Here is a 15,092-nt window from a genome sequence, read left to right as displayed (position 1 = left end):
CCTAGCGATGCTGACGCTGCTGTTGACGTCGCAGCTGCCGCCGCACACTCCTCAGATAACGCATGTGCTGCGCACGGGTTGTGCCAAACATGCCAATGACATTGTCGCGAACAGCCCGCCCTCTCAAGTAGTGCATTCTAGACCCCGTGTTTCGGGGCAGACTGTGTGGCATGGGGTCGCCGTTATTGTCAAGCTCACTACTACTGCCACTGCTGCTGTCGTCATCGCTGTCATCGCCTGATTCGTCGCCTTCAGAAAGGCGAAGGTTGTGCAACACAGCACATGCCGCGACAATGTTGGCTGCACGTTCCGGCTCGTAGAGGAGGGTGCGATATCGCTGAAGACAGCCGAAACGGCTCTTTAAGAGCCCAATGCACCTCTCCACTACGGAACGCATGGCGGCATGTGCTGTGTTGTACTGCCCCTCGGCTGTGTGCACTGAAGGATGGCCAGGAACCGGGGTCAGGAGCCACGGCTCCAAGGGGTAGCCACTGTCACCTGCACAAAGATGGAAATAGTACATTGAGTACTCCGCTGACGAGAGGCAAGTTGTCAACTGACGAAAGCTACAGCATCATTCAACAAAGGTAGACTTCAGGGTTGCAAGTCCCAAGTAAAAGCATGAGTTAATGAGCATGTCCATACCCGACACAAACTCTTAACCAATTTACAAGTGCACTACTCGGTGCCTGCCACAAACAAGAAATCGACACTTGTTGGTGCTATCAATGACAGTAGTAGCAGTAATGTGTGTTCATTTCTTCTGCTTCTGGCAGTCACTGGGTGCAGTAAGCACTAATACGTGTTGCTTTCGTCAGCTCCTCGCAGACACATAATGTGCTTGTAACTTAACACTTCGAACATTGCCAATGGTGGCAGTCAATGTCTTAATTTTCTTTTTTTACTCCGGACTTACTCATGTTCTTGTGGTTAGGTTAAAGGTTTGGGTTGGAGCGGACACGGCGTGCTGCTGAAGCGTGACTGCGCCAAAAAAAATGTTTTTTTCTCACCGAGGAGGTATTCCCCGGCATTCACGATGCGCCCCGCTTGGAACCGCCGGCGCAACCATGTCGTCCGCCAGACGAAAGCGTCGTGGTCCGACCCCGGTCGCAGAGGGTCCAAGGCCAAGATTTTCATGTCCGCGTCGCAGATCTGAGGTAAAACGTAAACCAGAGAAAGTGCCCGTTGGCGAGAGCAACGTAACTTTCAAAAAGGATCGCAGAAAACGTGAGTTTTACTTACGAACATGCAGTTGAGGCCGTAGTATCCCTTGCGGCACATGAACACAGCCTTGCGCTCACCCTTGGGTGCGATGAGCTCACCTTGGGTGCGATAATGGCTATGAGGCTGCCGTCTACGCATCCGATGACGCCGGGGATAACGCCGCGCCGAAGGAAACCCTCCTTCACGGCTGCCTTTTCCTCGGCTGTCTTTGGAAAATGGACCCACTTGTTGCGGGCCCCTGCGTTCACGACAGCCTCTGCCACACGTCGCACGCACTCGCTCACCGTCGACTGCGACACACGGATCGTCTCCTCGCTCCCAACGGACGCTTGGAAGCTCCCGGTAGCAAAGAAGCGCAGCGCACACAACACTTTCCGCTCCACCGACAGTCCCGTCGCTCGCTCAGCTTCTAGTTCCCCCGCCAGTTCCTCGCACAACAACCGCACCGTTCCCTTCGAGAGGCGAAAACGCCGTCGAAAATGGTCATCCGGCATGTCAAACGCGTCGTCTGGCTCTCCCTGTTCACGTCGGCGACGGCGAAGAGCCACGGCCATAGCGATCAGAGGGGCGGCCATTTTTTTTTATGCCTTCGGAAACGACCCTGCCTCTGGCCGTGCTAAAAATCCGTGCCTTTTGCTCCGCATAATGACTGCATCAACGTCACGATGACGATTACAGTTTTTGCGGGTTCCTGACGTCGCGTGAGACAGACAAAATGGGCGCGGCCCGGTCATTTTCGACCAATGGCTGCTCAGTGATGGCGGCAAAAGGCATAGAAAAATTAATAGAATTCCTACAAAATCGCACCCCTGTGCTCTCGAGATGCTTTCTGTCGTTCTGCGATCGCTTCTCGTATCTCCCTGTTCCACCAGCTTTCCGGTTTCTTTGTTCCTTTCCAACGAACATATTGTTTCTCTTTCCATATTTCTGTCGTTATTACACTTAGAAGCTCACCATATTCCCACTCTTTACTTGGCCATTTGCCAATTTCTTCCTCGACTCTAATGACTATATTTGCTATTTGTTCAGCCTTCAGATTTGGACTGGTCCTTTTGCGCTCCTTGCTCTCTTTCCCAGCTACATATCCCATCTTTAAGATGATGCGTTTATGGTCACTCCCTACGCTGCTACACCCTTCCTCATCAATGACCATTTCTCTCAACTTATCATGAATTCTTTCTGTCATCACACAGTAATCAATGGTCGATTGCCGGTTTCCCACTTCCCACGTGACCCGCCCTTCGCACTTAGGCCCTGTATTCACGATAACAAGGTTATCTTGCTCACAAAGGTCTAGCATTGACTTCCCGTTGTTGTCGGTATAGCCATCTAAATCCTGTATGTGGGCATTCATGTCACCCAATAGGACAATTTCAGCACCATTCCCGAAACCCTTAATATCAGCGCTTATGCATTCCACTAAATCTTTATTCTTCTCTGTGCAATTACTTCCGGCCCACAAATAGGTAACTCTCAGCCAAGTTTTCTTCCACTCATTGTACCTGATAACGAAAATGCTCTTGACATATTGAATTTACTCTTTTCCATTTGGCTCCCTGATGGATGAGCATTCCAACTCCCCCTCCCTTTCTTTCCGACTTTGTTCTGTTGCACCCTTCCCAAACATAATTCTCAATAACTGACGGCTCTTCTGAGTCTCTAAGGTGCGTTTCTGTAACCGCATACACCCCTATTTGTTCTCTATTTAACTGCTCCTCAATCTCTGCCCACTTTTCCTTTCCTCTGCCACCCTGCATGTTTATGTAGCCTATTGCATGGCGAGCTCTCTTTCTTGCTTTCCTCCTTTTCTTGTTATCGACGGCGATGCTCTTCTGAGGTTCCCCTAGGGGACCTTCTTCATTACTATCTACTCAGGCCTCCTGAGCGCCCTTGGGACCCCTAATAAAGCAACAGCGCGATCACCAATTCACCAGCCTACTTCTTGTGCCAGCCTGTAATTGAAGTGGATCCCGTCTCGTTTAAAAGCACCACACCTTCTCACGTCCCTGTTTACTTCGACCACCTCGAAGCTTTCTCTCGGCTCATTTTCCATACCGCCTCATTAGCAGCCACTACGGCTCTTTGTACGTGACTGTCACATACAGGCACCTCCGGCACCGTGCGCACCACGATCTGCACCTGAGGGGATAGCTCGCGCGAGTCGCACACCCCCTTCGCCAAGCGCTGAGCTAGTCCTGTCCCTTTCCTGTTCAGGACGTCATTTAGCCCATCTGCTACTATGACAAGGTTGCGTACGTGGGCATTTTCCGCGAGTTTTTCTTTCGCTCGCTCCATGACAGAACCCAGTGTCCGCCCTGGAAATGTCCCTACCGCCACTCTTTTATGGCCTTTCACCCTGTCCACAATTGCTTTTGAGCAACTAGTCATGTTCGAGTTGGCGATAATTACCCTTTCACTCTCTCCTACCTCTCCATGCTTCCCTTTGTCCTTTTCCGCGTGATTCCAACTCGACAAGGGGCATTGTCCCCTGGGCTCCAGATTTTGCCGGGCGGCGGCCTCGAGGTAGCTGCCGCTCTTTCCAGCTAACCCTTCATCACGCTGCCCGAATTCTACGTACCCTGGTGACACTCCCTCGCTTGTCGCGTCGGATGTCTGCGTTCCATTGTCACGCACATTCTCGTTCACAATGGCGGCCTTGTTCAGCTTTCCCTCGGCTGCTTCAAGTCTTTTTTCAACTACCTTCTGTGCATCACGCTCCCTGTCCGGCTCATTCTTGAGCTCCTGCACCTGTTTGACAAGCTCTTCCTGGAAAGCCTTCATTTTCTGCAGTCTAGTATCGACACCACATTGTGTGCCGGTTGGTTCGATGCCCTCTCCATTCTCATCCGTATCCTCATCTGCCTTAAGGGCCCCCCCACGCACAGCCTGCTTTACCGGCTTTCTCGCCATGTATTGCATGGCTTTTTTCAAATACTATAATACTATAATAATGCTGCTACTGATGCAAATACTACAGTACTATACCACTATATCAATGCAGAGCACGTGCCTTCTAGCAAGAACCGATATGCACAGGATCCAAATCCTCAAAATGTCGCAAAGCAACTCTCAGCACTGTTTCAAAAGCAACCAATGCCGCGGAGATTGAAGGTATGACACGCTCTCGCACGCGCTAAACCACGCGGCCACGCTCTCACTTTCCTACCAAAAACACGCACAGTAAAACCACCTAATAGCCATTAATCTTGCCACGTCCAAGCTACCATTTAAAGACTACAAACACTCAACGTCCCAACCGGCTGTACGTGTTGAAGCACGTGGCGCGAAAGGACGCTCTAACAGTCCAGCAAAACCAAATGTGCACGAAACACACCCGCGCACCCGAAATACGAGAGACAAAAAAAGAAAGAAAGAAAGAAAGAAGATAAACCACTCAATTACTATTTAAAGGCAAAAAATTAGCAGATCAAAAACAGAAGCAAGCTCAAAGCATGCACAAAAACTTACGATTTCGTCGCCGCCACGGAGCCCTGAATAGCACGTCCATTCGCCACAACATCCAAACCAAACTCAGCTGCCGCAGAGCGGCCCCACCACCTGGAGGCAAGCCGGTGTGGCAGTCACGTGACAGCATGACAATGTCGCCTCCTATCTCACTCTGCGTGTAGGTGCGAGATGTTGCGTGCTTTTTTCTTCGTCTGCTGATAGATCGGCGCTGTGTTTACGTTCTTCATTTTGAACGCAAGTTATGCCTTATGAAAATGATGATGTCGTTGCCACTAATCATAATCATACTGGTGTGCTCCCTTCTGTTGCACGTCGCCGCGTTCAATATACAAGGAGAATGAGGTACTGGGTGTTGCTTCCGCGTCCCTGTATTCGGGGTCCGTCTTCTCGTACAGAATCGAATATGGCGCACTGTCTCAAAAAAAAAACTTTTCCATCTGGACGTCTCGGTTTAGACTCACAATAAAAAAAAAGGTCGCAGTTTCGCCCGAAAGGCGAAGCGCCGATTGCGTTAGCAAATTAGTAGACAACTATTCGAAGTAAAGAAAGTAGTTTTATCGGCCGTGTAAACTTGTAAACATTCGCTTGCTAACTAAATTAACTATGACATAATGTGGAAGCGCGACTGAACGAGATGGTAAAAAGAAACAGACACACACACAGACAGTGCTCGATCTCTGTGTCTGTTTCTTTCTACGTCCTCGTGCAGTCACGCCTAAACATTATATCATGCATTCAAACCAACTATCCCGTCAACGTGTTTTACCTAAATTAAAAAGCACAGTGTCATGTGCGCACAGTTGAGCATGAACAGATCTCGCTCGATGAGCGCAAAAACTCGCTGTCAAAATGCTGGAGTGAGGAACTGCGGCAGAAGCAGCGATCGAATTGAACTTCGTGCTTCTCTCGTTTCAACGCGAATGAAACGTCGAAAACACTGCGCACGCGACCCTACCGGCTCTACGCGCACTCCGCAAACATCGCAGATCGCTTTGAAGATAGGCGCCCGCGCGGCCGCGCCGTAAGCAACAGCCACAAAACAAGAACGCTCCCCACCCCTCTCTCTCTCTATCGTGTCACCTCCGTGCCTCGCGAGCAAAAGGAGAGAGCGCGCTTCCGGCCCGCCTTCATCGCTTGCACACGCCAGATTGAGCCGCGATTGCCGGTCCACCCTCGCAAGCTTCCACACGCACATACAGCATACGGCGCGCAGGGGACGATTTTATCGACCTTGGCCTTTATAGCGAAACTCACGGCAACGGCGACGCCGACGGCAGAAATTCTCCTGTCGTGTCCACATAATTGCTATCGCAATAAAACAATCGCAAACCATGACAATCGAAACAAACGCGACAGAGAGCTGACGCGAGGAGACGATAGTACGAAACGAGCGCGGCGGCTAATACCACATACAACTACAAATCAAGTGGTCGGGCGGGTCCGCGTGAAACCAGTTTCCTCCGCGATAGGCTCAGCGTTTTCGACGGTACTCATGCCGGACAATTGCTGTGCTGTCAATTGCGTAAACTGACATAGGCTGTTGGACGTGTTCTACTGGTGTGACGGCGCACGGTCAAGTTCCAGTGAGCCATCACACGATTCACGTCTCAGCAAGGCAAGCCTGTGCTCTGGTAACACCACGACACCAGACATTCGTGTCGCACTTGCCGACCTACGAATGATTCGACAGTCTCGGCGCTGTGTTAATCTGCCGGTGTGTATATCGCAGCGTTCTTACCGTTGGGCTGAAAAACACGTTACCGCGTGCATCGCGGAAATAGCTGTACGGTTTCATGGAGTGTAACAAAAAGAATGTATCCACAGAGCCCATTGTATCGCATCTCAGGAGTCCAAAGCGTCGCATTCTCAATGTCGTATTATCAGAACTTATTTGAGTGTCGCATTATCAGAACTTGAAGTCCTTTTTAACCAAGTAGATTAAGCTTTCCACGCCTGAAAAAAAAAAGAAAAAACGCGATGCGTCCGTTCCCCCTTTGCTCCCACGTATCCTGCCATGCGCCACGTCTCGAGAGAAAAGCAAACACTTACTCAGCAGCGCATTCGCAGTACGCGTGCGCAAATTTGCAGTTTTTTTTTTTTCATCATAATGAGTTGCTTGCAGCGCCCGCTCTTCACTGATTGCAAGCAAGTGCATGGGTATGTTGACCAGCTTATTCGCGTCGAGCTACGGGCGAGATTATTCTGAAGAATGTTCCTGCAGCGGTCACACAGATCTTGACCATCTGGATCAATGTTGTGACCAAGCTGTTTGAGTAAATGCTGGTGGATCTTTAAAATTTCGGCCCTATGCTTTCTCGTCGCTACGGACGGAGGGTCGAGAAGCGGCGGCAGCACGCGTGTTGCCCGTCAAATTTAGTTGAAGTGGCGGCTGCTATGAGGGGTCGCTCAGTGTAAAAAGGTAAAAGAAAGGACCACTATAGGAATCTCTCAGAAAGCGCGCATCGTCGAAAATTCCATTGGAAGAGCTAGAAATAGGTTCATTCAACGCGCTTAAGCTTAGTTAAAATAGTTCTCTCACCCAGAGCACTTTAAACACTAATGAAACCATGACTTAAGTTTTCTTCCTTATGTGGTGCAGGACAGTCCCGAAAACCTACACAAGCAGCGCTGTCACAGCTGGGATTACGACATCAAGGACTGGGGCGATAGCATCGTGAGCCGATTCGACCTTGTGTGCGACCGCAAGTTTCTGTTCACCGTGGCGTCGCTTTTACCGACCCTAAGCTATGCTGGGCTCATGCCCGTGGCGGGGTTTGCGGCCGACCGACTCGGCAGGAAACCGGTGAGCACGATCTCCGGCTGCGTACTTCTCGTCGCCGTCGTCGGCTGCAGCGTCGCCGTCAACTACACCATCTTCCTCGTCAACCGCCTCGTGCTGATCACGTGCGGCGCCTTCTCGTACCTGACGACGTTCGTCCTGCTGTACGAAGTGACCGGAAGCGCGCAGCGCTGGGTTGCCACGCTTCTCCACATGGCGGTGGCTGCTACCGTAGTTCCGCCGTTCTTGAACCTCCTCTCCGCACAGGAGCCGAGCTGGTCGCTCGCCCACGTCGTCTTCATCGTCCCCACGGCCGTGTTCGCCACTTGGTGCTCGCAGCTGGACGAGTCACCCGTGTGGCTCCTCGCTACACGAAGGGTGAAGAAAGCCAAGCGAGTGATCCTCGCCGCTGCCCGGTTGAACCACGTCGACGAGGAGAAGGCCAAGCAGCACTTGCAAGCTCTGTGCGCCGAGCTGAGGAAGATGCAGCACAGTGACGATACGTTGATGTTGCCGAGCTCACTGTCAGACGCCGTCTTAGAGGTCATCAAAATGCGTCGCCACGCCGCAGCCGCCTTCTTCTCGAGGTTCGCGTGTGGCGGCGTCTTTTTCGGTCTCATGATCACCGACACGCTGTCGGGGCTCTATTGGCAGGGGGCGCACGTAGCTTTCTCCGTGGCCTGCTACATCGTCATAACGCGGGCGATGAACAACTACGGCCCGCGCCACACGCTCCAGGGCCTCCTGGCCGCAACTTGCTCGAGCGCCGTCGCGAGGGCAACTTCCGCGTACGTCGGCTTCGACACCGCGGCCTCCTGCGTACGCGCGTCCATGAAGATCCTGGCATCTGGTTCGGTGAGCGTCGTTATGTGCTACCTGGGAGACATTTTCCCGGCGCAAAACCGGTGCACCGGCATGGGTCTGTCGATTGTGATCGGCGGCATCGGATCGATCATTGGAACCTCCCTCGCCAGCGTTCGTACCGTGCGCCCGGGCTTCGTCTTTGACGTCTTTTACGCCGTCATGATGCTGCTCAGCATCTTCGCCGTCCAGTGGCTCCCGGAAGTGTTCATCGAGAAGCCGCGTTCTCCGTACGTCACGAGTCCCGATGAGCGTAAGATGGCTATGCAAGCCTCTCTGAAGCACAAGGAAAAACCGCGCGCCAGACATCAACGTGAAAGCAAGACAAATGTTGGACAAAGGACCCTGTCCTGACTGGTTGCGCCTCTTCTATCGGTGCGTTATATCACCCATTGAAATCGTTTAAACGAGATGCGAGTACTTTTGACTGACTTTGGTACTGTATAAAAAATAGAATAGCACTTTCTTTTTCCTATTAGTTTCCCGAGTGTAGTGTGTTTGCACTCGCTACGGCGTACTTGGGTTCAGGCAGCGAACAGTGAAAAAAGTAATCTGAACTCTACTGTGCCAACAACCGTCATTCGCATGTTTCGTTCCATTGTAGCCAAGACCTAAATGCTATTCGCACTTCAATAATATCCGAAAATATGAAACACCAAAACATACATTTAAGTCCATGTGTCAAGGCGACTTTTTACGTGCCCTCAGAAATAATTAAACTTGCGGCGGCAGTTCACATTGGTTTAGTTTAGTGGTTCATCCTATAGTGGTTCCCTTCGCATGCTCTCATATTATTGAGGAGCCAACGCGAACACATTTTTCTTGCATGTAATGACAAATCGTTGGTTGAATTGCGTTCAGAGCAAAAGTCGCGTTACATTTCATTCTGAAAGAGTGACGTTATAGATGTTTCATGCAGAAGTATGTCACGAACAGTGGTTGATGCATTCAGGAAAAGAGTGCTCGATGTCAGGCTGCAGTGAGCGATGTGGAAGTCAGAAATCTAATCAAACATAGTTGCATCGAGTCGCACGCAACAAGCTGCATTGATGTATCAATGTGAAGATAACGTAAGTACACTAGATGTTCACATCTCACTTAATTATTTTACTATATCTGCAATTTCACCGCTATTGGAATAGATAAGGCCGCATTGGAGATGCACTTCAACCTCCTTGGGAATTTAATCTCGCCACGGTCTTCCAGGAGTGGGGAAGTGCTGTCCAGAATATGTGTGAAGTGAATAACACATGCCAAAGTGCTCTAGATCAGAGAAATACGTTTAAGCATTCTGAAAGATCAGGCAAATTTGGACGTAGAAATTAAAGCTACAGGCACATTTATTCAGACTGATAAGGCCCTATAGAGACGAGGGCAAAAGCGGCATACGTCACGGCGAGAGGGTGGTGGTTTTGTCCGAGCGTAGAAAAATACTTCAACGCCTTTGCTGCACATTTTGCTGCCCATCTTTTTTGCAGTGACCCTCCATGCAGGTGCCATCGTAGAAAGGTTTCTGCATATTTCGAAAGAAAAAAACGTAAAGCAGAAGTAAAACGTTGGAATATTAGTTGAAGAAAAAAAAAAGATCTGTGCATATTTGGATAGTTGCTGGTTCAACTGAACGAACGCGCTGTTCAGTTGATGCAACGCCTTCATTTGACAAGAAATCTATCTCAAAGCCGCACCAAGGGAAAGTATATGTTAAAGAAGGCGCCTAATTAGGCGTCCGCCCTTATATGCATGCAAAAAAATTTGTTAATTTGCAGAGAGTTATTTGCAGAGAGGCTGAGGCCTTAAGTTGATTGTAATTAATGTATCCCCAGATGGGGATACATCTGCTTTGAATGACGCCTGGCGCTGTCTGACTTAAATATCGTTAGTGCACTTAGACAGCCTCGCACTGACTCAGTACTTCTACTTAGTGGTTTTTTTTAGCATTATGGTCATCATCTTGTCGACTCAGGCAGCAAGTTGAATCTGTCACCTTCCTCCTGGGAGACTGCGCTGACCAGCTCAGACCCGCAAGAGCAGCGACAGCTGATCCGACGGGCACGCGGAGTGGCGCGAGCCAATGGGACCCTGAACTAAGGGCTCCACCCTATGAGGAAGTTTCCCCACCTCATAAGAAATAAATGTTCTCTGTCTCTCTTAGTCTCTCTCTCTCTGTGTGTGTCTGTGTGTGCCAACTAACCTAAATTTCATCTCTTTTTTATTATTATTCCCTTTGTTGTACACGCAACAGACGATCGAGCGCGGGATCGCACATATCAATGATTCCAGTCGGAACTCGACTGCTATCTAGCTTATCCGATGTAGTAACTGTGCGTAAGCAAAAAGAACGGAAAACATTTCTATAGTCCTTGGGCCCTATAACGTAAAACTATTCTAATATATTTTTATTCCAATCTCCTGACGTCAAATTTGCGTAACCACCGACGCAAGCACCGGGCGGTCACCCGCAGGGTTGTCTGAACAGACCAATCAAACGCTCTCCTCGTTCATAGGAGGGCACTTTTCTTTGCTTGAAAAACGAATTACATTGCCTACACTGAGCGGCTTGTCGTATCTAATTGACTGACAAGAGGCGAGGAGAACGCTCAAGTGGAGTGGGATTCGATGGGGCCGAGCCACTGCACTGAAAGTCGATAACCGGATGAAGGGGGTGGTGCCGGCGTTTACGATTGGTCCGCTATCCCTTACTTAGCTTGCGGTGGCTGGTCGAAAATTGCGGCGGCATGCAACGAAGCTCAAGAATGACGCTAAAACGGACCCTCAGCAAATAAGAGTTGGCAGAATGAGGGGAGAAACGTGCCGAAAGTGCTCGAAAACATTGCACCGCCACGCAAGAAGTTTTATTATACGCAAATACACCCATGCTCTCCGGCAGGTGCGAGTAGCCAGCGTCTGAGTGATCGGCGGCAGTCATCTTCTATTCCTTTCGGAACGGGACAGCCTGCGGCTATTCCGAAGAAAATTCAGTTTTGTTCGGCATATTAATGCATCTTTATCGCGTACACGTCACTTTGACGCGGTGAGTTCTTGTGGTTTTGTGACGTCGCGTGACAGGCAGGTGAAGTGGGTGCAGCCCGAAAACTTTTTACCAATAGCCGAGAGCTAATGGCGAAAAGGGGTCGAATCAGAAATAACTGTTTATCTTTTTTCTGTCAAATCATGCATAATCAGTGTGTACACATCATATCAGATGGGGAGGTATCGCGGTTTTCGTGACGTCGCGTGACAGACAGGTGAAGGGGGGGTGGTGAGTGAGTGAGTGAGGAAACTTTGTTGTGAACGCCTGCAGAACGGTTAGCCTTCCCCTGTTAGGGAGGCGTTACCGTGACGCGGCCATGACGTCTTCGCGGCGTGTGGCGCCTCTACTTCGGCCGCGGCCGCACTACTCCCTTTGGTCGACCGCGCCTGCCCCTCTTTTGGGGTGGCAGCCTCCCTCCGGTTTCGCTCGGTCGTTGCCTTTCGAGGGCCGTCGAGATCTGCTGGACGGCCTGGGTTTGGACATCTTGGTCATAGCATCTCGTTGCGGCCTCGAGCCGCGGCGGGATCGTTGTTATTGTTGCAGCTTCATGCGGATTCTTAGCACAGTCCCAAAGGATGTGAGCTGCAGTGGCTCTTTCCTTTCGGCACACACAACACAGATCACTTTCATAAACACTTCGACACACGTGCCTCATCAGCACCGGGGTGAATAATGACCCCGTTTGAAGTTGTCGATATAAAACCGCCTCCTTACGGGTCAAGCCCGGATGAGGTGGCGGCATAGTCCTTCGCTCTAGTCGGTACCATTTCACAATTTCGTTATAGGAAGTCATTTTGTCCTTGGTTTCCCACCACCACGACGGGTCGGCTGTAGTAGCAGCGGCACGGTTGGTTAGTCCTCGCGCCGCCGCGTTCACCGTCTCGTTGTGGTTAGCGTTGCCGCGATCCGACACATCACTGCCCATGTGGGCCGGAAACCACTTTATCATCACACACCGACTTTCACTCGCGAGATCGACCACACGCAACACACTCGCGGCTTCACCACACACCCTTGCTCTGGCGTAATTTTTCACTGCCGTCCTAGAATCACAGAGCACAGTCGTGCACTCAGGGTCGGCGATGGCCAAAGCAATGGCCACCTCCTCGGCTTGATGCGCGCCTCGAGTCCGCACACTCGCAGCTGTTCTCGTTGCACCGGTCGATGCCCCGACGACTGCAGCGGCGAATGCCTTTCTGTCATGTGGATACTCTGCCGCGTCCACAAACACGGCACCCCTGTCTTTGGCATGGAGATCGATGAGCGCCTTGGCCCTCGCCGCCCGCCGCTCTTTGTGGAACTCAGGGTTCATATTCCTTGGCACCGGACATACCGGTAGCCTTCTACTAATTGCGTCCGGTACAGGCACCTCTGTATTTTCGGGTCCCATTTCCTTTGGTCCCAGGCCTAGGTCACGCAGCACTTGTCTGCCCGTTCTTGTTTCTGATAGCCGCGCGAGCTGAGCGGTCCTCTGCGCCTCGGCGATTTCCTCCAGGGTGTTATGCACTCCCAAGGCCAGGAACTTGTCGGTGCTTGTGCAGTCGACTAGTCCGAGTGCAGCCTTGTACGCTTTGCGTATGAGCGCATTGATCTTATTTCGTTCGCACTGCCTCCAGTTGTGGAAAGCAGCAACGTATGTAATGTGGCTTATAGCGAAGGATTCCAATAGCCGGGTGAGGCTTTCTTCCTTCATGCCTGCTGTTCTGTGCGACACCCTCTTAATGAGGCGGATGGCCGTGGTGACTTTGGCCGCCAGACGGTTGACCGTCTCGCCGTTGACTCGTTTGCGCTCAATCAGCATCCCCAGCACTCGGATCTTCTCGACAACTGGGATCATGTGACCACCGCTCGTCCTGATCTTTATTGTGTCTTGCTCTCTCGCAGGTTCGTTGCCTTTCGTCTTCCTAGCTGTCCTTTTCGGAGGAATCACCAACAGCTCAGACTTGCTTGGGGAGCAGACGAGCCCAGACCCGTCCAGCTGCTCCTCGATAGCGTCAACCGCCTCTTGCAATGTATCCTCGATGTGTCCGTCGCTTCCTCCTGGGACCCAGAGCGTTATGTCGTCGGCATAGATGGTGTGTCGGACCCGCGCCACTCGTGAGAGGCGCTCGGCCACCCCTATCATTACAAGGTTGAAAAGCAATGGCGAGATGACTGAGCCCTGGGGGGTCCCGACACTGCCGAGCTTCTTCTTTTGGAGCCGCAGGTCACCGGCGATGATTTCGGTAGTCCGCTCCGTCAAAAAATCCTTGATGTACGCATAAGTTCTCTTGCCCATGTTTAGCCGTGACACCTGGGCGAGAATCGCTGAGTGTCTCACTTTGTCAAAAGCACTCAGCAGGTCCAAACCCAAGATGGCTCGCTTGTCTTTCGTGTTGGTAGTGTCATCGAGGATTTCATTTTTAAGTTGTATCATGGCGTCCTGAGTTCCGAGCTTGTTTCGGAACCCGATGACGGTGTTTGGGTAGAGCCCCGAATCTTCCAGGTACCTCTGCCACCTGTTCATGAGTACATGCTCCAACGCTTTGCCCACACAGGACGTAAGCGAGATCGGCCGGAGGTTCTCAATGTTGGGTGGCTTGCCCGGCTTGGGAATCAAGATGGTCTTGGCTGCTTTCCACTGCCGGGGTAATGATCCGGCTCGCCAGCAAGTGTTGAAGTATGCCGTGAGGTACTCGATGGCCGCTTCGTTAAGATTTTTTAGCGCTCTGTTCGTAACGCGGTCGGGACCAGCGGCGGAGTTGCTGTTGAGATCGTGCAGGGCAACCCTTACTTCCCATACTTCAATGTCTCGATCTAGCCACTCGTTTGCTTCGCCTAGGTAGTCCGGGTGCGTCTCTGTGGGAGTGACCGGGAGGTACTTGTCGTCGAGGCGTTTCTTCACTTCGTCTTCCCCGTGCTCGGTCAGCGCCCTGTGGATGATCTTGGCCAAGTTGTGGTGCTGGTGAGACTTGGTCGTGGTCGCATCCAAAAGATGCCTCAGCATGCTCCACGTCTTGCCGCAGTGCATCTGGCCGTCCGCTGCGTTACAAACCTCATTCCATTGCTGTGTGCATAGCACTCGGCTGTGGGACTCGATCTCGCGGTTGAGTTCGGCGACCTTCTTGCGTAGCTTTCTGTTTGTCCTCTGCGTCTTCCACCTTGACAGGATGGACTGCTTGGCTGCGATGAGGTGGGCGAGGCGGCTGTCGACCCTGTGGACACGCTCGTCCGTCTCGACTTCCTTGGTGGCCTTTTCTACCTTGTTTACAATCTCGGTGGACCACTCCTCAATGTCCGTAATTTCGGTTTGCTCCTCGGGTAACAATCCTCGAAACGCGTCCCAGTCAGTAAATCTATGTTTCCGAAGGCTTCTGCCAACTCCGTCGTTACCACCGAGCGGGACAACGACCTCCACAATGTAATGGTCACTTCCCAATTCGTGGCCCGTGTTGCGCCATTCGAAGTCCGCCATACCACCGCCATTACTCCTGACGAAAGTGAGATCGGGCGTTGTGTCTCGGGTCATCGAGTTGCCGATTCTTGTAGGGTATGCTGGGTCGGTCATTAGATTTAGTCCCAAGTCGGTAGCATCTTGCATTAGGTCCCTGCCCTTTGCCAATGTTTTGGGGTAACCCCAGGCTTGATTCGGCGCGTTGAAGTCCCCGCAGATTACCAGCCTGTTGTCGGGCCCCGCGACTTTGCACGCTTTGTGTAACAGTGCTTTGAATTTCTGCTTTCCGTGTGACG

The 15,092-nt window shown here is 51.5% G+C and overlaps 2 protein-coding genes across 2 annotated transcripts; one reads left to right on the top strand and one right to left on the bottom strand.

The window, feature by feature from the left end:
- Nucleotides 1–1,312: 1,312 nt before the first annotated feature.
- Nucleotides 1,313–8,686, top strand: LOC126525025 (organic cation transporter protein-like). Its single transcript, XM_072286914.1, has 2 exons — nucleotides 1,313–1,327; nucleotides 7,292–8,686. Exons 1-2 carry the CDS (start codon nucleotides 1,313–1,315, stop codon nucleotides 8,684–8,686), a joined length of 1,410 nt encoding a protein of 469 aa, XP_072143015.1.
- A 1,949-nt stretch (nucleotides 8,687–10,635) lies between these two features.
- On the bottom strand, nucleotides 10,636–15,036 carry LOC140216296 (uncharacterized). The gene is made up of 2 exons (XM_072286684.1): nucleotides 11,750–15,036; nucleotides 10,636–10,651 (listed from the first exon to the last, which is right to left on the bottom strand). Exons 1-2 carry the CDS (start codon nucleotides 14,941–14,943, stop codon nucleotides 10,636–10,638), a joined length of 3,210 nt encoding a protein of 1,069 aa, XP_072142785.1. The 5' UTR covers nucleotides 14,944–15,036.
- Nucleotides 15,037–15,092: the final 56 nt, after the last annotated feature.

The sequence above is a fragment of the Dermacentor andersoni genome, chromosome 3 (assembly GCF_023375885.2).
Source record: "Dermacentor andersoni chromosome 3, qqDerAnde1_hic_scaffold, whole genome shotgun sequence".
NCBI lineage: Eukaryota > Metazoa > Arthropoda > Arachnida > Ixodida > Ixodidae > Dermacentor > Dermacentor andersoni.
Note: the sequence above shows the minus strand (reverse complement) of the source record. Positions and strands in the feature narration are given on the sequence as shown.